The following is a 24,945-nucleotide window of genomic DNA, read 5'->3' as shown; positions in this document are numbered from 1 at the left end:
AAGCAAGTGTACGAATGTGCCGAGGTCCGACTCAAGCCGAAAGCCTTTGGCCGCGCTTCGTCGTTGCTATGTGCCTCTCGATCGGACGATATTCTGTCTCCGACTTAAAATAGCTGAATGGCATTAGAAAAATTAAATGGATGTATCTAAATTTCATTTCTAAGTCAATACTTTCTTTATTAGTAAAAAAATTCATTAGTTTTGTGTTTTTGTAAAATTTAAATGATCGATCCCCAACCGCCTAAGAGTAGATCACTCTTATATCTTCATAGGGACATAACTCTATTTGCAGTCAAATGACCTCGAGTGAAAACAGAAAACCATGCCGCCGTCTCTGACGAAGATCGCTGTGTTTGGAGGGATCGCATCAGTGGCTGGAGCGTTATTCCTGACCAATAGGATCCATGGTAAAGAGCCAAACGTCATTTTTAATTGACCTGCTATATATAAATCTGATTGAGTTTAATGTGGAGAATATAGAGGGCGCGAGAGGAACAACAGCAGCTGACAGTCTTGTTTCTGTTTGTTTATTTTCAGTTATTAAATGTATTCTTCGTAACACACGAGATGTGTTAATCTTCTTGTTTGTCCGAGAGACAACACAACATAAGCAACAAAACACATACACACACAGCACACAAACACTCTCTCTCTCTCTCTCTCTCTCTCTCTCTCTCCCTCTCGCTCTCTCTCCCTCTCTCTATTAGCCAAGCTATTGAACAAGTTACAGAACATCGACACCTTGGTGTCGTTATTGACAACCAGCTAAAATGGGAGGTACACATCAGTTCTTTATCAATGTCATTTTCAAAAAATGATTACCTGTTATCCTGTTGAAAACATGTTGTCAGTCCAGAGGCTTCCTATTTCTTTTTCCATTCTCACATCATGTCTAGAATTAATTACGTTTCAAACGTGTGGGACAACTGCAGCGAAGTGCACATGAAAAAACTAGATTCTGTACACAGATGTGCTGTAAAACACCTCAATGGTGTTATACGAAACACATGCAGTCATCAACTGCCAGCACATCTTCCCATGACTAAGCACCTAATATTGAATAAGCGCGTGCTTATGCATAAAATTATATAAATGTCCTACTTATTTACACCAAACTATTGTCTGCTATGAAATTCGCAACCCTAACTCCCAAAATGCGACACTTACTCAACCTAAACCAAGAACAGACCTTTATAAATCAAGTTTGGCATACTCCAGCACGCACTGTTGGAATAATCTCCCTAAACGCCTCAAAGAACCCTTTTCAGTGAGTTTTCCACCACAACATTCAAAGAGAAACTTGGACAGTACATGCATGCCGAAAGCCAGTTCGAAAATCTGGTGTAATTTTGTCACTAACAATCCTTACAAACTATGTCGAAATGCGTCAATTAGTTGATAATGTATCACACCATAGAACATTGTTTTCAGAGATCTGAATATGTTCTCCTAACAGTGGACAAAAACTAACGAAATCAAACTCTAGTCTGGTCATGTCTACGATTCTGTATACTTACATGTATTACAAATTGTGAACCATCCTCACCCAACTCTTTTTTTTCTCGCGCTGACATATCTCTACATCTCTCTCTCTCTCTCTCTCTCTCTGTCTTTCTTATAATGTGTCCGTCTGTCCATATCCTTATTTCCCATCGCCTAATTTGCTATTTTTTATGTCTCTTACATCTGTGTTTTAAATTTTATCATTACTTTTCTATGTTAATTTCACTTGAATCATTCATGTGTAGCATTCATGCTAGGGTTTTGTTGTTGTTGTTTTTCCCTTAGTGTGTGTGTGTGTGCTAGTGTGTGTGTGTGTGCATGTGTGTGTGTGTGTTACTCGCTTCCATTTCGTACAGATGTGAGCGGTGTTGTGTCTCTCAGTTTGACGCTGTGCTATACTTGTACAGTATACATGTATTAAGTATAGCAACATTTATATGCCTATGTGTTTGTGTATCTCTTAGATCAACGGCAGATGTGTAAGTCAGCCAAAGTGCTAATGTCTTCACCGTTGGAAAATAAAGATTCATTCATTCATTGAAACCAAGTAACAGTGACATCAGCCACAAATAATATTTTACGATATGAACATTACTTTACAATATTAGGCTTCAAAGCCCGGATTGTCAGCGCATTGTGTCAAACTTTATTTAGAGATATGTGCAATGTGATTATACAAATGCCACTCGTTATCTGCCTTGTACTTTCGCCTGCATCTGCTAGATGCCCATATCCTGTAAGTCTGTCCCCCTGTACTTTCACACTGTGTACCATCCTCACATTCCCATTCCTCAACTAGTATGTCAGATACTTCGCTCCTTCTTCCCCGTATTCCCCTCTCTGCTCCTGCACTTCACACCCCTCCCACCTGTTATGTATTACATACTTAACACAGAAAACCTGTGGTGACATCTGATGCTTGCTTAACACATGCATGTAGTTGTATTTGAATGTTTGTGTGTGTAGAGAATCTACAAAGAGAAGAGTACTACAGAAAACCAGTGGCGATGATGCGTAAATACAAGCCTGCAGTGGATCTGCTTGGTTTTCCCATCAGAACGTCGCGTATGGACCTTGGAGACGTGGAAAAGAACAGAATTGATGGCTTGATAGCCAAAGTAAGAATAATGTTTTTTCATACCATATTTTTGATGAGTATAAATGTAGAATGTGAATAAGGATGAATAACTTCAAAAAAGGCGGATAGTAGTGTACTCTACTCTAATAATGGAGGATAAAAAGAAGGAAAAGAACGCTGAAAACAAGAAAGGGTTCCTTTCATTGTCACTGTATCTTGTGATTCCATCTCTTTTATTTGCACATTTACAGGTTCAGTCTCTGATTTTTAACAACCTCAGTAAACCTGTATACAATTTATGCTTAGGATGGTCATGTGGTTTGTCCCCAATTCTTCAGTTGTAATTCTTAAGTTGTCACAAAAAACAACTTGTCATTGTCACTCAGAATTTGACAAAGGTGAATGCCAGTTAAATTTTTCAATCTTCCTTCAGTGGCGTGCACCAGATGAGCTGTAGCAGTATGCTGAGAAAGATGTAAATCGAATCATGAAATTCCAAGCAGTTCTCAAATTTGATCTAATCATTGCAAACCGTGCATTATTTCTCCATTATAGTTCCTTATTTCTTACTGTATATGTTTTATTTTAATTGTTTTCACAAAAATTAATTCTTTAGAAGAAATCCGCTCTGATATTTTCACAAATATATATATGCATGCACTCAAAACCTGACAAACGTTGGGTTGTGCTGCTGGTCAGGCTTCTGCCGAGCGAATGTGGTGTGACAAAACCAGTAGCACTTCCTTTAGAAAGTGAAACTGAAACAGTTTTCACTTGTTGCAGCTGGCCATTCCAGTGAAAGGACCTAAAGACAAAGGAACCTTGTATGTGTGGGCATGTCGCGAGAAACCAGGAGACATGTATGTTGTTAATGACTGAATTAATTTTGCAAGATGCAATGATCTTTCCTCTGGTGTCACTGATGTCTTTATTGACTATGACAGACTTCCAAGAGCGATAAGAGATTTTTTTGTTTTGGTTTAAAACTTTAATGTGGCAATCCAGTGAACACTAGTAGTAACAGTATATATAACAGAGACTTGTTACTTGTAGCTATGAAGGGTAGTCAATACCCCTTTTTATGATTTTTATTTTTATTATTATTTTTTTAAATACTTTAACATGAGTGTGTGTCGTTTTGTGTGTGTGTTGCATGTATGTCCAAGGCTACTCATACACTGTGAGCATGGAAGCGAGGTTGTCAACATTTCATGCAAAATCATGAATGGAACATTTTGTTTCCATGGAAGCTGTCCATGAAGATATTTGTCTAATGTACGGTAATTGGGTTTTGAAAAGAGCAGTTATTCTAAATTTTTATCTATTTTTTCTTTTTCCAGTTGGGATGTAACTCGACTTGACCTGGAAGTGGAACAAGAAAAAAAACGGTTTACTTTCCACCAGACCGAGAACTGGGCAGAATTCCCGCCTTACAAAAGGAAAACATAGTGACTGTCCGTTGGGTTTTTGTGGGTGTGATTCAGGCGCTTGCTGTACATATATAGGATGTGTGAGTGTTTATGACATATACATGAGTTCGTGTGTGTGTGCGAATCCATTCTGTCAGTGCACTGAACAGGCCCCACCCTAAACAAACATATCCACAAATTCACACGCACACCTACACATACAAACACAAACACACACAACCCTCAACCATCAAATGTATGTACCCTGGCCCCACCCTAACCACACACACACACAAATTCACAGGCACACATAGAGACACCCACACACAAATATAAATATTATGTGTGGCTCACATACACATAAAGTATCACTGTGGGATTGTGCATATACAAACACACACACACATATAACGTCAAGCATGCACACATAGCTCTTGCAATCTGCACACACTCCCCCCCCCCCTCCCCCACACACACTCCCCAGTTCCCACAACACACACACACCCACACACATGCTCACATACACACACCAGCTCCCATGACATGAACACACACACATATATGCACACATATGCTGCCACTTTTTACGTTTATAGTCACAGAGATCTTTTCCTACCCCTTTTGCATTTCTGTGATCTCCAGTTTTATTGAAAAATTGTAGAACGGATGCTTGTGTGAAGATGAATGTGATCTGAAGAGAATTGATTTAAGACAGAATGCAGAGTGGAAAGACCAGTATGCAGACTAAACATGTCACAAAAAGTGTTGTGAAAAACACCCATCAAAGCATTGCAGGTTTGTTAGTGCCATACGGAGCGGATGAGAATGTGCTTATACCCATGATGAGGTGGGTCTCTTTTCTCTAGTCAGATTCTGTTACTTTTTTTCTTGTTTTCACATACATATGCATGTAACAAGTTCACATCACCACTAGCAATAACATGATATCATGCAGATAAATAACATGAATGAAACACAATGCAGACAAATAACATGAATGAGACAAAATGCAGACAAATGACATGAATGAAATATACTGCAGACAAATAACATGAATGAGACATAATGCAGACAAATAACATGATTGAGGCGTAATGCTGACACAGACGAGTAACATGATTGAGATACAATGCAGACAAATGACATGAACGAGACGTAATGCAGACACATAACATGAATGAGACAGAATGCAGACACAGACTAGTAACATGAATGAGATACAATGCAGACAAATGACATGATTGAGACGAAATGCAGACACATAACATGAATGAGACAGAATGCAGACACATAACATGAATGAGACAGAATGCAGACACAGACTAGTAACATGAATGAGATGCAATACAGACAAGTAACATGAATGAGATACAATGCAGACAAATAACATGAATGAGATGTAATGCTGACAAATAACATAAATGAGAGGTAATGCCGACAAATGACATGAATAAGATGTAATGCAGACAAATAACATCAATGAAACAATGCTGATAAATGGCACAAATCAGACATAATGCAAATAATATGAATGAAAAGATAATGTAGACAAATGACACGAATGAGATGTACTGCAATGACATAAATGAGACATGAAAGAGGCAAAGGAAAATAACCAGGAAGTAACCCAGCTGGCCTAAGCCCCTTCATCCTGTGCCCCCACTACTCCTCACCCATCCCTTCCCCACTCTTTCCAACCTCCCCCTCCCCTTTGAAATTCATAGATGTTGCAGAAGAGCGTATGCAAACAAGTGCCTCTTCCACATGTTATATGACATTTTTTTTTTTGGTTTTGATTATTTATATGACATAAAATTAATGTTAATGCAACTAACAGAACACACTACACAGGTTACACCCTTACACACACACACACACACACACACACACACACACACAAATGTATGAAACAGGCTTTTTCTCCTCTGCAGGGATTTTCAGACAAAAAATGTAAAACAAGCAGAAATTAGAATTATTAGTGTGACATCCCACTACACTTAATTAACCTCTTCCAGTGATAGTCAAAATGCAGTGACAAATACGTAATCTTTGAAAGAATGTATCTACAATGCCATTAATTTCAGTTTAATTTTTTTTTACCAAAAAATTGCAGAAATGTCACTTTAATATTCATGTGAGAAGTCAGTTCCTTTATTATAGGCTCTCAAGGCCTGACCAATACATTCGGTCTATATATTTGTTTTAATTAAATGAATGTGATGTGGTGTATAGGTCAGTCCACACACTTTGAAACTCCCTCGAAACTGATGAAACTGAACTTTTTTGGGTGGCAAGTGAGAGGAAAGATATAAAGTGTGTGTTCATTTTCAAAAATTTCAATTTGAAACAGCCAGAATATGTTGATTATCATAAACAGTGACTGATGTAACCACTTGACTAAGTGCAATCCAATAAACTAGGTGTCTTGAGTTTACACTTCTGCTAGTTACAAGCTTCAGCTGCTTTAGATTGGTCTTTTAGAAACTCAGTCTGCTCCTGCTGGAGTTGACTCAACAGGCATGTGAGCTCAGGGGCATTCCCACTGGGTGGCACTCTGATATTTTGTTTCAGTTCCAGTGCAAAAGTGCATGAGTACCTGTCATAATTGTACCAGTGTACACAGCATAGTTAGTATGTATCCTGAAAAAACTGTAACATTATTTTAATCTAAAAAACAACAACCTCTCTCGCACCATGGTCCTTTGGTGTAATAACTCTTAATTTTAATCTTAACAAAAACTAATAGAAATACCATTTGTCTGTAACAACTTGGAGGAGGGATGAACTGGGATTATCAGTATTTCTCTTTCTGCTTGTTTTCCATCATTTGCTTTTGTCCCACAGGATTTTATTTCAAAGCACAAGCATAAAATAAGGAAAGCAAGTCTGATTATGGCAAAGAGAATAAGTGAACAAGTAAAACAGTGGCACGCAGCATCAAGCCAGTTGCATACAAAGGTGCTTTAGTCTTACTTGATTAAAAAAAACATAAACATTTATCAAACTGCATGAGAATTTTGCAAACTCCCATGCAATGACAAACCAGGAAGCTAAAACATATACTGTAAACTATCTTGTAAGCACCCACCACCACTATGCACCACCACTATGCACGAGAATGAAACGACTACTGACACAAGACACCATGTGATGCTTTTACATGGTTTATCAATGATACATGGACATCTGTATCTCTTGATCTAAATCTGCACTGCTTTGTAAAGCAATATGATCACAAATGCCAAACTGAATTGTCATCAGTTCATGATTTTTCTCTTTCTTTCTTTTTTTCAAAGTGGGTGGTGTACATTCACAAGATATTTTACTGTTTACACAGTTTATAATGCAAAAGAAAGGGTGGGTGTTTATTAGATACTGGGCATTTACTAGATAGTTTGCAGTATATTGATTCAAATACATGTTAAGGCGGGTAGTAGTTTGTACAGGACAGGATCCAGACCCCTGCTGGAGTCTGCACTAGTGGGTCACGGTTAAGTATGTGTAATTAAATCAAACTTTGTGAACCATCATCCCTAAAGCGATAGGTGTCCCTCAAGTAGAATTCGACGAAAGTAGAGTGTACTGTGTCACCTAAGGATATTGGTGCAGGCAAAGAAGACAGAGGTCCACAGCTGTATTGTGGGGGAGGTCTGTGGACCACAGCTGTGCTGATAAATGTAGCGCAAAGAAAATCGGGTCGGTAGGTTGAATCCACACTTTACTGAGAGCCCTTCGAATCAAAGGAAGGGAAGGAAACACGTACCCTTATAGGGTTGTCTCATTTGAGCGCGGTTGAGCGTCAATGCAAGGAGGTGCTCATGTGGTTTGATCTGATGATTCCACATCGGATGTGGGCCAATAGTGGAAGTGATTTTTGTGTTTGAAGGAAACTGTGGCACGAGACAAAGGTAGGTCGCCATGTTGGGCTTGCCTTAGGCATGACAGCCAGATCTGTAGAGCTCCTCCATGCGAGCTGACAGGCGATGGGCACTCCCCCCCCACCCCCCTTTTTTTGTCTTTGCCAAAAAATGACAGCACTGGTATGTTGCCTATGCATAGACTGGCAGGCATTTGGCAACAAAAGACTTGATGTCCCTGGTGTCTCTGGGACAGGGTTGTGTAATTGCCCAGGTAGGTACCATCATGAAGGGGCATACGGAAGGCTTGGTGGCTTCTCTGCCGGAGTGTGGCATGTTGGAGCAACCTGCAGAAAGTTGTCGGCAGTCAATGGCTGGGTTGGATCAGGCTGTGGAAGTGCATTTCATGTGCCCACAGGTCACTGAGTCTCATTCTGTGGTGGAATTCCAAATGGAAGAGGGTTTCCATGGGCAAATTTTTGCTGAAGGTTCTTTTGTGAGAAAGGGGACCGGATCCATGACAGGCCTCTGGCTGTGTGTGGTGCGCACTGAGTCTGGGATGGAGCGGGGCAGGGCAGGGGGGTAAGTGGCTCAAGATGTGTTGTACTGGCTATTTACATCAAAGCACTGATCTGACATATGTTTTCAGTAAGGCTAACTGCAAAGTGAGAGCTGTATTATCAGTGGTTTCTTAATTGCAAAGGGAAATCATTTGCAGCTGAGTCTTTCATGAATGACTATGTCTTTCAGACTAGAAGTCAAATTGCACTGGGAGAAGTCCTAAGGCTCTCTTGATCAAGGGACCGGGGATGCAACTTGGGCATAACACTCTCTACTATAAGATGTATAATCAAATTCCAGCCCGAATAGTTGGGACAGCACTTGCCTCCTCTGCTGTTCTGATGGTGACTGTCGTACACAACTGATTATCATATATTGTTCCTAGGAGGACACCAATCAGCATGGGTAAATCAGGAAACAGCTAGTTGTGTGCTTGAGGGACGAAGGTGTCCACCATGCAGGTTATGCTGCAATGTAAGGAAGCCGGAAAGAGTTGACGGGGTCTTGTGGTGCAACCGTATGTCTGAAAGACATGGTGCTTGCTTCCGAAGTGACAACAAAGTCATCCTCTGACAGGCCCTTGACTGAAGGCTGGGGCTCCATCATGGGATAGCCTGCCTAGGCTAGAAACCCCTGGAAGTGTCTCATTGGAAAGACAGTGCTTGAGAAGGAATGCCCATCTGTAACCACAGCAGTGGTTGTGTGTTGAGGCTGAAAGGATCGGGCAAGGGAAGACCAAGTGCAGAAAGTGCTTTCAAACGCTAATTGTTTGAGACGCTGATGCTAGATCTGTATTCGAGCAAGGTGATGAGGCGAACTGATGTGCTTGAATGCGGCATCTGCCGTGCTGGTATGAGTGGGCAGAAAGGTACACCTCTGTGGCTAATGGACGGTTCGTTGTGCTTTGTGAGACGCATCCTTCCTCGTCAATATGCCTTTCTCCCAAATGTACAGGAAAACAATTATGACCCAGGCCTTCTGCTACTAGAACGGAGTGGAAGAGGTGGGCTTAGGGTGATAGTCTCCTGCCCAGTGGGCAGTTTTTGGGTCCGCTAAAACTTGGAAGGCAAAGATAGACACCCCTTCATGGGAAGGCTGGCTAGGATGTAGGGCCCGTGTGAAGCTGTTGTCACAACTACAGTGGTGCAAACCAAGGGTTGTTGTAGGCAAGGGGGGGAAGAAGGGATGCCTTACAAAGTTGGACTGCCTCATCCCTCCTTGTGCATCTCCAGCCCTATGGGTGATTGTTGCAGGCAAATGAGTTGGGTTGCCTTGTCCGTCCTTGCACCAAGAGAGGGCATTCTTAGCCCTGTGGGTGGGAAGGGTGTGTGTGTGGGTCCCTAAGGACCAGCCACTACTGAAATGTGAAGGAGCATACATTCAGGCGTGAATGAGGCAGTTTTTTCTGTGAGTGCAGTCGTCCTCCGAAAACTAGGTAGGGATGAATTTATGAAAATGAATACATATATGTGCAAAGGGATTATAAACTTCCATCAACTCAAGTGATGATGTCAGAAATATGCCAATGACAAGAGATCGAGACACAAGAAATAAGCAGCTGTATAAGCATATGTGTAGCGTGCACAGATATACCCAAAAGTGTGCATAATCATCAATGGAAAGAAATCTGTGTATGCATCAATATATGAGATGTACATACACATACGAATAAAGTGCCAGTATATAGAGGCAGCGAGTTCTGGGCCAAGTGAACATAAGGCCGCAAATGCAAGTGTGCCTATATTGCTATGTAGGGAATCTCAATGAATAGATGTCAATGAATAGAGATAGAAATATAATTGTACATGTTAATATGAAAGTCGTCTGAACCTATCCCATAAGCGCACACACGTGTATACCGAGGGATAAGTATACATCTATAAGTGAAAGCAGAAATGTGTATAAATGTAGCGAGATATCTCATAGATATATATGTATATGTGTGTGTATATGTTTTGTTGTTGTTGTTTTTTGGTGTGTATATATATATATATTTCGTGATTGTTGATTGTGATAATAAATCAAAAGGATAGAAGGGGAAATATTGTGATTTATTTCCTGTGGCCAATAGCCTGAGAAACAGCAAGAAAAGTGCAGTTGCTATGCAAAGGTGTGTAAAGTCCATGACTGGGCATGAGGACCAATGAGAAACTGAAAGAAAACATCGTTGGTGGACAGCACGGGGGGCAGGAGTGACGTGCTGTGTCGGCAAAAGTAACAACATCTTCAACCGCCCAGGTTACAAATGTGGAGTTGCCTCCCTTGGCGCTGAAAATCGTCGAAAAGGATGGTGTCTTTAGAGCACATATCCCCTGGTGCGACGTGTCCTTGCTGTAGAGGGAGGAGTGTCATGCTGCGTGTGAGAGTCCGTGGTTCGATGCCACCGTAACTGACACAGGTGAAAACGGCCGCAAGGGGAATAATTATGTCCCTTAGTGCCGTGGGCATCCCAACCCGAATCGGTCGCCATCGGACGCGAGACGGTCAGGGCATGTGGCATAATGGCGCTGTAATCCAGTGTTATGGGCGTCGTGGATGATTGTTTGGTTGAGCAGCTTGCTGAGATGCCATTAGTGGATGGAAAACAGCAGCACTCGGCGGTGTGGCAGATGGGGTCATCACCGCATAGCTTGGTAGGACCGTGCACGCACTCGCACTGAAGGCGAGGAGCAGTGCCGGTGCAAGGGAAATAACTGCGGCGGTCACTGGCAAGAATGCCGAAGCAGGGGTTGCCTCCCTTGGATCGGGTGCTCCGGACAAGGAGGCGGGTGCGCGCGTTTGGACAAGCGTGTCCCCTAGTGGTCCACCTTCCTCCCTACACCAGGGGAGGGCATCCCTATGCTCCTCGGTCGCCACTGGATCCGAGACGGTTGAGGCATGCCGCATGAGGGGTCGCGTGATCCGATGTCACGGCCGCCACCACGGACGCATCGCACATAGGGCCCAGTCTAACGTGCGGATCCAAATCAAGCTGACTGATGAATGTAGTTTGACAGCGTCACTTGGAATTTTGCATTTTCTGACTTAAAAAAAAAAAAAGTACATCACAGAAGAATATAACAATGGTCTACATAAATATGCAGCACATCATCTTTAAACGACAAAAAATGTGTTTCTACTAAGTCCTGAAGGACAACACCTGATATAATTTCAGTTATTCTTATTCTTATTCTTTTTGCTTATAGTCCAACAAACGGCACAGGGCCATATCAGGACTGTCAAACCATACAAATGCTCAACCTCGTCAACACAAAACTGTCACATTTACAAAAAAAACACTAAGACAAACCCACAAAACACAGTTCATGACACAGTATCCCAACCATTTAGCTCCTTATGGCAAATAAGACTAGGCCATGCTGAGGACGCCGGCCATTCCGCTTAAATCCCCAGATTACAAAAAATCAGGAAAAAGGAAAAAACGATACTTCAAAGCCAAACAAAAAATACATAAAAAAGGCCATATGGGCAAATAACACTGCAGAATAGGCGGCTAGTGCCCATTCCAGAGTTAACATCTCATTACCTAATCACCAGAGCAAAACAGCACAGACAGTACATCATAGCGGAAAAGAGAAAGAAGTGTCAAGGGTTGCTTGAAAAAAGAAAGCGGAATGGACTGGGAAGGTAGAAAAAGGAGACAACAGTGAAGACAGAAAAAAAGGCAGAAACAAAGAGAGTGACAGAAAAGAGGAAACTTCTAGCACAGAATTTCCACATGGTGGGGATGCTATTTATGCTGAAAGACCTCTAGCATCCCATGCTTACCTCTCTCCTATAATAAGACAGTCCATTGGGATCTCTGGCATATTCATGGGTAAGTAACAGTTGGTTTTTTTTTTAAACAACATACATAGAAAAAAAGATTGTGTGTGCAGTTTATGCCTGACATCACATGTGAAGAAACCTCAAGACTGTTAAAGCATTTTCCTGACATTTTTTTTTTTTTTTTTGGTATTAAGGAAATATTGTTGTGGACTCTTCAACACTACATGTTCTTAAGCATGAGGCACAAGTACACAAATAACAAACAAAAATGTGTGTGAATTTGCATGTGAGCTAAATCTAGAAATGCTTGCAGCCAAATCTCGTTTAAAAATTAGGAAAAAGTTAATAACCAGAAATACAAAAAAAACCAGAAAGGTGACACTGCAGTACAGAAACATATGCTATGTTTTTTTTGTTTTGTTTTTTGTTTTAAGCAAATAAACAAGTAACACCAGAATGTTATTTTTCCCTTCACATAACAGCTGTTTCTTGGTATAATATGGTTTTTCCATAGTGAAAGTATGCCACATTTCAACACAAGCACATGTGTGCGCGTTCACACAAACACATGCACATACGATTCCCCCATAAACATAGCATCATGGGCTCCGTTATTATCAATATGACTGCTTTTCGCAAAAGAAAACAACAATGTGCTATTTGAACAACTGAAGTACCAAACTGAAAACATGACATTTCTAACAGTTGCATCATGGGCAATGCTGAAGAAAGAAAGAAAAAAAAAAAAAGACAGCCATTAACATTAGGCTCCATCTTTTCTCAAAGTAAAGCTGCATAAATGATAAAAATGCTTGATTTGAAATACAATGCTTCCACCAAACTTCAACTTATCAACTGATGACAGACAAATCGAATAACAAATAACTTGAAGCTAAAAATATTTCCCCATCACCTTGAATTCATTTATAAAAATGCTGAATATAAGGTAAGTTCTATGACAAAAAAAGGGATTAAAAAAAAAACAACAACAGTAAGTCATACTTAAAAAATCAACAATGAAACACCTGTACCATGTGCAACATGTAATAAGAGAACAATTCTTAATCGACCACATAATAATGAACACTATATACAGATACATTCTAGTCTATGAGGCACCAACACCAACAGTTCAGGATCATTTATCAATCCAAGCAAAATTGATTAATGCTATCCACAGTTAAAAAGCATAATTCAGTGACACATTATTATATATACATGTGCTGACAAAAATTACCAAGTTACATGACCGATTGCAGTTTCCTAAATTTTCAGAGATACTCCTGTTGCAAAGGTTTACTTCAACTCTCGCAACCAATTTCCAAAGATCTACATCCGATAATTTATACACATGGTTAGCCCACTGTTTCTGAATGTTCTGCATCACCCAATACCACAAATTTGAGTTTCATCTGCAAGGCATTCATTTCATTTTTATATAAATTTACACTGATGATGGATGGGAATGGTTCACTCTTGGATCAAACTCCAACAAAATAAAAAATATTTTTTTCATAACACTATCAGATTCTATAATCATGGAAAATGAGAAGAACTGATAGTTGAATATGTTACTGAGGAAGCTTTGATGTAAAAAAAAAAAAAAAAAAAAAAAAAAGTGTAAATCAAAACTCAAACTTGGGAAAAGGAAAATCTGACTTGATATTTAGCAAACAAAGAGAAAGCTTGCAAGAACAATCCAGAAATCTGTCACACTGTTTACAGCCTGTTGAAAATGAGACCAGCTTTAACTCCCTCCACACTAACATTCACAATTGAATGTTTGTCACACAATGCTTTCAAACCAGCATTCCAAACCAGGAATCAGAACTTTATAATTTCTTAATCTATAGTGACACACCATAACATTGTTATAAATTAGCTACAGCACTTCTGGTATATTTCTATGTGGAAATCAAGCAACAAGAACAAAATTCTTTGTTCTGTGTGTGTCCACAAAGCATGTTTTTGACCTGACCCTCTGCATCTATTGTCACAAACCAAGTACTTCTCAAATGCAAAGCACAGAAACAAGCTGAAATATGTAAACAGGAAATTTTATGTTTTGATACCAACTAATTCTAAGTATTACTAACCTGATTTTAATTCTTCTTGTTTTTCTTTTCTTTCCTTTTTTTTTTCTTCTTTTTTTTTTTTAACCAACCTAAACATACAGACTGTCGTGGTGAAGAGCAGGGGAGAAAACTGGCAGAGCCAAGTGAGTTTAGGATTTCAAATGATACCAGCAATGTGCAACAGTTCACTGATCAGTGATGACAAAGGAAAACTACACACTCTGGGATTACTGCGATATTGCACACACACACACACACACACACAAGTAAATAAAATAATGATAAAAACTTTGGCTCAATAGGAAAAACAAAACCCCAAGGTCAGCTTCAATCTTGTCACAGAAAATCATCTGCATCTCTGCACATCTCCCCTGTACAAAAGCTGTAGAGATTCAGAACATGAGGACAGACTGAGAGCCTTTAGTCAGTCAACATCCAGGACACAAACTACATGCATATTTCAGGCAAATGAATTCATGATTTGTTTTGATTTTCTTCCTGACAGTGTCAGTTTCAGTAGCTCAAGGAGGCGTCACTGTGTTCGGACAAATCCATATACGCTACACCACATCTGCCAAGCAGATGCCTGACCAGCAGCGTAACCCAACGCGCTTAGTCAGGCCTTGAGAAAGTTTCCTGAGAAACTTCTACAACTATCAGTTATGAAGCCAGCTTACATAAACTTTGCCATTTTCTAACCCCAAAACTACAAATATGAAACTCTGCAGGTAAAAGGCTTGGAATGGTCCACATTTACATCCCTCCCTCCAAACTATTTCAAGAAAGGCCTTTTGAGGTGGAGAAATTTCGTCCGATGTCCCAAAACACAAACTGGTAACTGTAGACATTTTTGTTTAAGTATCAATATTCACATTTGATTGTTATGTCACAATGCTAAGAATGTACAGAGCTGCATAAACAAAAATTAAAGCTGTCCATCTGAATAGACTCTCTTACACCTAAAGAATCTGAATATGGATTTGATCTTGTCCAGGAATCTCAGAACTTTCCATTTTTACAGATATGTCCATTTTCTGTCAAAGTATATGATATTTTCTAAAGTTCTAGACATCCTTGGGCCAACAATTACAGAACAAGAGAACAATAACTTCATGTTCTGACCAGTATTTCTGGAGGTTGTAGGCATGGGGACTGGTTTCTGATGCTTCTGTTGGTGCATGCCTGCAATCAACAGATGTCTGGCAGAACAGGCACCTGAATAATCATGAGCTTTCCAGGAAACCTATTCCAGAACACATATTTCAGTTTGAAGAGCGTGATTGCTCTTGAACACATGATCTCTTGCATACATATACATCTGTCCAGACAAAAATATGTTATGAAACATATATATACATATATATAAAGCAGCTGCACACACACACACACATACACACACGCACTCACACACAAAATAGCAAAACTTCCTGTTATTAGTGTTAACTGTCATTGGCCAATATTATGATACAATCCATAACACGTAACAGCAGGGTATTTCATAGTAACCACTGCTTAAAAATACAACAATATGTGGTAAAATAAGATTATATTTCCCTATTCTACGAAACATACAAAAGGTATAACTAACATTACATTTACAGATCCAAATTTGTAAGCGTGATTATGGAGAAAATTTGACTTAAAACAGGATACTTTGCAATGCTTCCTACCCCACCTCTCAATCCATCACCACACATCACATAACTTTTAATCATAGTTCCCAATGCTGACTGTCCTAAAACCCCTTTTGCCAAGAGTGGGAATGTAACTTGGGCAAGACACTCTCCACTATAATCAAATTCTAGCCCAGTTAGTTGGACAGCAGCTGCCTCCCCTGCTGTTCTGATGGTCATAGTCGAACACAACTGACTATCATACATACAGAAACACAGAGCAAAATTCCCCCTCCCCCGCACCCCCCCACCCCCCACCGCCCCCAGTGATGCAGTTAACCGAGAGACATCTGAATAGTAAACTCCACACCACTACTGAAAACAGGACAACTCTCAACGATCCAGTTAATCAAGAGATGCCTGAAGAGTGGACTCCACACCACAGTAGTGCACAGGACACCTCTGCAAAACCCCAGCAACGTAGTTAACCGAGCGACGTCTGAAGAGAGGACTTCGCACCACTATGGCACAGAGGACAACTCTGCTAAATCCCAGCGATGCAGTTAACCAAGCGATGTCTGAAGAGTGGACTCCACACCACTGTGGCACACAGGACAGCTCTGCAGAATCTGACCGCAGGGCTGGCAGACAGCCAGGTGGCGACAAGGCATCAGCATGACTGTTCTCTCGCGGTCATAGCAAACCTTGCATAGCAAATCCACCCCCGGGTCATCATCGCTCAAGACTGCTCCTGCATCACCTGTCAGGTTAGATATACAGAAAAGATTCAGGATTGCGATTTGATGTGTTCTGTGTGTAAACAATCAAAGGAAGATGGATGTGCATTTTGTCATTAGTTGTGAAACACTCAAAAGATATTATTATTAGAGCAACATGTATTTGGCCAAAATATTATCAACACCCTAGCCAGTTGATTTTATGGTTACCAAGTACTGACAATAGTATTATTAGAAATATTTTATGTAACCAAGTACTAACAACAGTATTATTAGAAACATTTCATGTATCTTTCCAAAGTCTTGAAGTACAGAAAAAAAACTGCTATTGCTTAACGCTTTCACCACCAGTCGATTTAGAGTACAAAACTCCCTCGTGGTATAAACACAGAAAAGACAGTGGCTAAGAATAGCTGGGGATTCCCCCTGCGATGTATAGAAAATATGGCCTATCCTACCACCGAACATTAAGAGCAGTAAGTTAATGGGTAACTGACCAATGAATGGTCACCTTTCAGTGACATGGGTCCTCTACCACGCCTGTGCATAAATGCGAGTTTGGCGGTGAAAGGGTTAACAATATATCCAATATGCAGTCTTTATCACCGTATCCGTGTTGTTCATGATTACTATAACTGGTTATGTATTGTTCATATTCCCCTTCATGAGGGAACCAGGGCCTGAAGTGAATGAAACATCTTGAGTCTGGAGTCCTGCACCACCTGAAGCCAAATGCATGTGACAGACCACCGGTTATGGCTATATGCATAAAACATAATCTAAAAATACTATTGTGATTCTGATAACCATTTTTTTTTTATTTGTAGGAGGGTACACATATATATATATATATACAGATGCATATCTAGAGAGAGAGAGAAAGTAAATATGTAAGTTGGTATGTGCAAGTGTATACAAGTGTGCACTGGGTATACATCAGTTTATATATCTAATCGACCAACAGCACTCTATTTGCAAAAGCCAAAATAAACTGGGTTGGAAGGATTTATCTTGAAATTTGTGTGCTGAATGATTTCCTTTTATTTCCTTTACACCGCCTTCTTTTTTTCTTCTTATCTTTTGTGCCTTTTTTTTCCATTTTGTCTTAAATGAACAAAGAATATGTATAAAAAATCACTTTTGACAATGTTAAGGTGGCACATAAAAGCACTGTTCAAAATCCCTGATAATATAGTTCAAATAATACATTCACAAAGCAGTTCAGTGTGAGAGCATGCCCATGTCCATGCTTGCATGTGTATGTGTGTGTGTGTGTGTATGTGTGTGTGTGTGTGTGTGTGTGTGTGTGTGCTTGTGTATCTCAGCATGAATGTCCATCTCTGCATCTGTGTGACTATTAAAAAAACCATATAATATCTGTCTGAGTCAACAGCACAAAGGGGAGTTCACAAATTATATCATCTACTTGTGTATCCAATTACCTCCCTGTGCAGCTGCTCGTCTGCGGTTTGCTTCCAGCCGTACCTCCCGGTAAGTCGGCTGGAACATGAAAGAGTCATTAACATTTCTTATCCTTGAAATGCAGCTTGAATGGCATATGTGTGTGTGTGTGTGTGTGTGTGTGTCTGCTTGTATGTGTCCGTGAGCCTGTGTGTGTGTGTGTGTGTGTGTGTGTGTGTGTGTGTGAGAGAGAGAGAGAGAGAGAGAGAGAGAGAAAGAAAGAGAGTGAAAGTGCAATTGCAAGTATGTGCACTTTGGGTATCCAAGCAGTTGCACATATTTTCACATCAGTATGTGTCTGTATGCTCATAAATCAATGCTTGCAATCATGTGTGCAAGTGTGTATATCATAATATTATATACACATAGACGTATATATATATATATATATATATATATATAACATCTTTATGTCTAGAGCTACAATACTGTTGTCTTGTAAACATAAATGGCAGCTTATAATGCTCAAGGCTGGATAAAAGAAGTGAAGAAATCAACTACTGGTGCTATCTGTTTATGACAAAAAATCACTGCCATGTCAAGAATGCATTTACCCACCTCCAAACAAACAAAAGAGAAAAAGAAAAGAAGTGCTAAATACAAACACCCATTAATTTACCAACAGCTATTTAAAACTACAGTAACCTTTTTTTTTTTACTGTTAAAGCCAAAATGGTGATTTCTTATGAAACATTGAGTACAGTGCATTTTGTTTCAATTGAGGTAATAAGAAAGTAATCATTCTTTTTAATAACACAGCTGTAAGCAATCAATGTACTTTATCCTGAGTTTGCTGTCCGGGAATTTTCCACCAATTCCCATTTACAGCCACCACTTTAAGGACTTAAAATCTCCTTAACATGATACTGACATGTTGGTTGTTACGTCTCATCTCCCGAGCTACATCAATGAAGTGTTGGCCTTGTACGCTCTTGACGAAGAAACACGAGGGCTGAATGCGGGCATGCTCAATCCAGGGGTCATCTTCAGACTGCCAGAACCGAAGTCCAATTCCACAGGTATAGCATAGCACACTGTCTCCATACCCTTGAAACACAGCCAGTTGTCATATAAGGAACATAACATTTCTTCTTTTCGGGTTTTTTTTTGTTTGTTTGTTTGGGTTTTTTTTAAAGTTTTTTTTTGCTGTTGTAAAGATCATTAATAGTATAATTATAAACACATAATTATGAATAATTATCATATCATTTGCAACATACACATACTCACACTTATGTGATCACAAATGTGATGAAAATAATCTTTTTCTATCCCTCTAATTCCCGAACTCACATATCAATTTGTTGAAGTTGCCACATTATGTAAACTGGTAAAAAATGCTTTATCTAAAAAAGAATATAGAAGCGCTGACTATATCATCGATATAACATGCCCATTGCTCCCCACTACCTTCCAATATCTGCACACACACATGTAACCCCCCCCAGCCCCCCACCACCACCACCACCCGCCATTTTCATCAACACACCCAAACAGACACTCACACACACCACACACACATAGACACACACACACACACACACAGAGCTACTGCTTGCCTCCATAGAAGAAGCCTGCATCAGACAGACTATTTGGTGACGGCGAATGATTGCTGGGCCAGCCCCGAAATGTGCCCACCCTCAATGATGGAAAACCAAAGTGGCGATAGCGTGGTTCATGGTCAGTGAGTCCATCGGCACCTATGTTCAACTGATCAAAAGCCGGTGCATAGTCAGTGGGAGGCGGCTCCCAACCTGGAATTTCCATCGTTCCTCCTATTCTGTGGTTATGTGTTGCCCGCAAGGGATTTGGCGCATTGCCTCGCATCATCAGCTGCCCCTCGTTTCCCTCCCCAGACTGTGGATTCTGTGCAGAGTCCCCTGGTCTCTGCGGTGCTGCCGGTGGCTGATGGTTTTCAACACTGGGTTGCCGCGGTTCTGGAGTCAGCTGGGTACTGTTGGTGACCACATTCTGCAAGTAGGCCTGGTCTTCAGCCTGCCTTCTGCTCACCACCACCCTCTCCATTGTCCACTGTCCCCCTGGAGTGCTTTCTTGCAAACTGAGTGTGTAAACTCCAAAACTATCCACAACATGAAGCTGTGATGGTCCCTCATCTGTGGCCTGCACTGGTATGCTGAAGTGAATGCCACTGTTGGAAGCTTGAGCATCCCCCTCTGCCTGCTCACTCGACTGCGTGGCAGAGCTTTGCAAACTGAGAGCAACTTGGCAGTGAGGCGAGAGACCCAGGTGGACATTATGTGGATGGCCAACTGGAGTGACTGGCATCTCCATACCACAGCAGAAAGTTGTCAGAACTCGACTGTTGAAAAACCATCCGGCTTGTGCAAGTTCTTCTTGCCCGTATCCGCTGAGCTGTAGATCTGTGCATTTCTTTAAAGTATTCCTCCTGGCATCAGTGTCAGAGTATCTGGGATAGCAGCAGTCACTTGGATTCATCATAATCACTGGCCTCTGCTGATATGGAGGTGGGTACCTCAAACTGAGGAAATCTTTGGGCTGGAGTCTCAGTTTTAACAGACGCAAGTGTGCTTTTTCTATGACTGATGACCCTGGGGGCAAACGGTGTCCATGGCCTTGAGGCTGACTCAGCTCATCTGAAAGAGCTCTTATGGCATTTTTTATGTCCTCTGTAAATGAGCCACCAATATTCTGTGGATCTGTTTCAGTGCTTTTCTTCTGAGTGTCAGCAGAACTGTCATTATCTTCTGAACTCTTTGTAACTTGCTTTTCAGAAGTCATCTGTTTTGAAACTGCTTGTCCCACAGCCTTTCCAGGGGCTTCTGCATGGGCCGAATCACTATAGTCAACTGGAGGTGCTGTTTCTTCTGTCTGAGGCAAACAATTATCTGCAGATGTCATGTTGTTGCATGGCACTTTACGTGACATTTCATTTTCTCCCCCTTGCTCCGCCACATGGATGGGCTCATCTTCAAAAGGATTTCCAACAGATACATTAATAGCTGATTCAGACACCTGGTACTTGTAACACTCACTGCGTCCCGTACGTGAAATCAAATTTGTAAAGTATGCATCCTTTTCATGGTCCTGTATGAACTTATCAGCCTTTTCATGGTTCTGTGTGCATCTAACTGCAGCCTGTGGTGTTTCAGATGTTTTACAAAGGCAAGGAAAGCAACATCGTTTCAAAAACTGTTTCCATCGCAATCGTCCCCTTCGGCTGTGTTCCCTGTGTATTTTGTTGATATTCTTGCTCTGATCAGCATGGGCAGGTGGTACACTGTTTCTTTCACCCCTGTGCCTTAACTGTGGTTGTGCTGTGCCATACAGTAAAACATGGCCTTGAACTTGACCATCCATGTCCAGTTTGTATGTCGAAACCTTAATGACAAACACAGAAAGACATAAATCAAGTGTACATCATACATAACTGTACACAGAATGATATATATATAAAGACAAAAAAGTCCTGCCCTGGTGTTTGATGCACTTTGTAGTGAATACATTTCTTCCTAGATCTGCTGACACAGTAGAAATAGTACTTTCATTTATATGAAAAGATTGCAAGTGCCTGAATAACTATCACAGAGACTTTAACTGGCAAAGTGTTTTCTTTTCTTTCCTTTTTTTTTTTTTTTTTTGGTGGGGATGGGGGGGCGGGGGGGGGGGGGGGGGGGGGCAGGCAGTGGGATCACTACCACTGAGATATTTAGATATTTTACATTTTTAGGACATTTCAAAGCGTGACAAAGTGTGTGTGTGTGTGTGCGCGCGCGTGCACGCACATGCACGTGCATGAGTGTGTGTGCATGCGTGCAAATGCATGTGTGCAGCTCATGATCCAGTCACTCTATGACTGAGATTCTTTAGATAAATGCATGGGCACTTATGGAACCAACAGGTGATACACACATTTACTGCACCTTACCTGTGCTGTGTCATTCAATATCGCAGGGCCTTGAACTTGTTCTCTGTCAAACACTTGACCAGCCATGTCCAGTTCATATGTCCTTAATGACAAACATATAAAGATAAAAATCAAGTCTAGATAAATTACACGACACACACATAGTCATACACATGCACACAGTATGATACAATTGTACAAACTAGTACAAATAAAAATAAAAATGATGATAAATGAATAAATATCCAGCCCTGGTAATGGTATATATAATGTGCATTGTAGCAATGAGATTTCTTCCAAGCTCTTACAATGGCACAGTAATATTAACAGAAAACTAATGGCAGTGCTCTTTGTAGAACAAGCCACCCCATGAAGGGAGCTTAGAGAAGACTAAATATTAATGTAAGACCTTCTGATTTTGAGGAAGGTGGGGTGTTGGGTGTGGGAGGGGAGGGGCTAGTGTTAACAGTATCTTTTTGTTGTTGTTATAAACATACTTCATGAAAATCTAGATGCTCACATATGCATACAAGTTTAATAGTACTTTCATTTACATGGAAAGATGATGACTGACTGAATCATTTTAACTGAGACATACATTTTTGGATCAATGCCACTGGGACATTTCAGATTTTGTCAAAGCATGGACAGTGATGGTACCATCATACACACACACACACACACACACACAAAATCTCCACTCTTAACCCACCCAGCACCAATACCAGGAATGAACCCAGGACCCTAAGACTAAAGGTCCAATGCTTTAACCATTCTCATGATTCTGCTACTGCTACTGATCATTAGATTCAGTCTTTTCAAAGCTAAGTATCATTCTGTTTAACTGTTTCCCACATGACCTTCCATGTTACATACATTGTAATCTATATTATGAATCATTGATGGAATAGGTCTGCATAGCTGTATGCCCTTGTAGCTTTTAGTTTTTCCAAATTTTTAGTACTGGTATTATAAAAGAATTTTTCCAGTGTTTGTATGGGTGGTGATATGGGGGGAAAGGAGGGTGGGCGGAGATGGTGGGTGGGGGGTGAACCTTCATGCATATTCATCATTATATTATCAAAAGTAATGCTGTACACTTGATCCTAGCTTCTGCATGGAATGATGGAGGTGGTAATCTATGTTGCTGCATTATATCCATATTATATCATCTAGTGTGTTTCTGGATGTGTTGGGGAGGGGGCTGGGGGCTGTCTGTGCATACAATTACTTGGACTGAATGGCCCATCAATTAAATGTTATACCCTGCCATTACTTCTACGTAAACTGAGCACAACTACTTGGACGGTGTGGGAAGTTTATTTCGGTTTTCACCGTGTGGGAAGTTTATTTCGGTTTTCACCGTGTACCCTTTCCCCTTTCCTTTGCCCATGCTGGCTTCATGCAGGCTGTGTAAAGTTCTGCTAACGTGTATGTGATCGTCTTATATCAAACAGCTATAAGAAAATACAATTTTAAACAAACAGCCGACATCCACACAACGTCTCTTTCATCCACATCCCAAACACATGACGCAACGCTGAACCACATCCCGCAAATCAGGGGAAGTTCCCCATCAGCCATCTTGTCTGCTTGTCGATGCCTGGTCGTGCAACTATCAATTTTGTTGTTCAGATTTTGAACAACACAAAACAGAATGAAACCAGTCATGCAACAAACACCCCAACCTAACACATACGCATATCTCATTCTTACTGTACGTCTGGTGATCGCTGAATCTTGTGATACCCAGTCCTCAACGCTCCGAAGACTGCCCTTCTGTGCTTCTAAATTTACTTTTTGGAATTCCCGTACTTATTAGCGGTTTGGGGTAAAACAGTGATTGGTCCGCGCATGCACTTCTCTTTTTGTGCCCACAATTTTTTCTGGTGCAAAAACAATCAGAAGCACGTCGGAGTATTCCTGGACGGCAGAAGTTAGAACTAATGCAAGCTTTATTGTAATTAACTGGGGTTTTTTTTTATCACGTTCTTCGAGGTAATGTGAGTAGACTCACGCTTAATGGACACTTTTCTTATCTTCAAATGCACCTCCGCATATCAGATGCACTGCATGTAGACAACCTCATTTTGCAATTTCATAGAGGATCGCTGCCTGCACACTTTTTACATATTCAGGCCCCATTATCAATCTAGCACGCGCGCACACACACACACACACACACACACACACACACACACACACACACACACACACACACACACGCACACACGGTGGGGGGGGGGGGAGGACACGACACCTCACCCCCCACCCCCCAACACACACACACACTATTAGTATTGGTAAAAATCGACCAACATTTGCAACTGAACTTAATTGTTGCTGTTCGATCAATGGCTCTAAATTACATTCTTGGTCTTCCAGTTTGCCTCAGTTGATTCCAAATCCATATCATACCACTTAAACCTCATCAAATTGTGAGAACAATTTAAGTACGTCAGTCCAGAATTATAATAGAAATCACTGAGTCAGATTGTGCTCGATTCCTTCACACCTGGCTTGGTCTTCTCTCTGATGAATGGGCTGACAGGGCTGCAAGAAAAGGTGCAAAACGCGAGCACTGAGTGAGCTCGATAACTTTATGTGCAAGAGGTCGGGTTACCGATAGACAGAACAAGCATCGTCATGGAGCAGTCAGACCGTGGCTGACAAATAATATACAACCAAAAATGGCAATTATATGGTTTTCAATTATAGTATGACTGATATTCAACAGTCACAACTAATAAACAGTCACTGAAATACGTACAGTAATCAATCAGATTAACTTGATGAGACAGATTCATACATTTTCGAACAGGAAAAAGCTGAACGCTTTTATCACTGAGAACAGATAAGGACTGATGCTAAATGTAGGTATATATTAGTTTGGGGAACTTATTTTTTGGCGAACACGTACGTAATGTTCGCATGCCAGAGTCTAAAATCGTTTTAACCAAATTTCTCGAAGCCGGGTTCTTGTGAATGTATTTTTTC

The 24,945-nt window shown here is 40.7% G+C and overlaps 2 protein-coding genes across 2 annotated transcripts; one reads left to right on the top strand and one right to left on the bottom strand.

Annotated features, from left to right (window-relative positions):
* Positions 1 to 290: 290 nt before the first annotated feature.
* Positions 291 to 4,779, top strand: LOC143286189 (cytochrome c oxidase assembly factor 1 homolog). Its single transcript, XM_076593825.1, has 4 exons — positions 291 to 407; positions 2,470 to 2,621; positions 3,365 to 3,441; positions 3,922 to 4,779. The coding sequence occupies exons 1-4, from the start codon at positions 323 to 325 to the stop codon at positions 4,028 to 4,030; spliced, it is 423 nt and encodes a 140-aa protein (XP_076449940.1). The 5' UTR covers positions 291 to 322; the 3' UTR covers positions 4,031 to 4,779.
* Positions 4,780 to 5,904: 1,125 nt separating this feature from the next.
* LOC143286183 (uncharacterized) lies at positions 5,905 to 23,734 on the bottom strand. Its single transcript, XM_076593812.1, has 6 exons — positions 23,665 to 23,734; positions 21,970 to 22,051; positions 19,622 to 21,422; positions 18,934 to 19,109; positions 18,044 to 18,101; positions 5,905 to 16,624 (listed from the first exon to the last, which is right to left on the bottom strand). Exons 2-6 carry the CDS (start codon positions 22,033 to 22,035, stop codon positions 16,428 to 16,430), a joined length of 2,298 nt encoding a protein of 765 aa, XP_076449927.1. The 5' UTR covers positions 22,036 to 22,051; positions 23,665 to 23,734; the 3' UTR covers positions 5,905 to 16,427.
* Positions 23,735 to 24,945: the final 1,211 nt, after the last annotated feature.

The sequence above is a fragment of the Babylonia areolata genome, chromosome 1, assembly GCF_041734735.1.
Source record: "Babylonia areolata isolate BAREFJ2019XMU chromosome 1, ASM4173473v1, whole genome shotgun sequence".
In the NCBI taxonomy this organism is placed as follows: Eukaryota; Metazoa; Mollusca; class Gastropoda; order Neogastropoda; family Buccinidae; genus Babylonia; species Babylonia areolata.
This window is presented reverse-complemented; position numbering and strand designations above follow the sequence as displayed.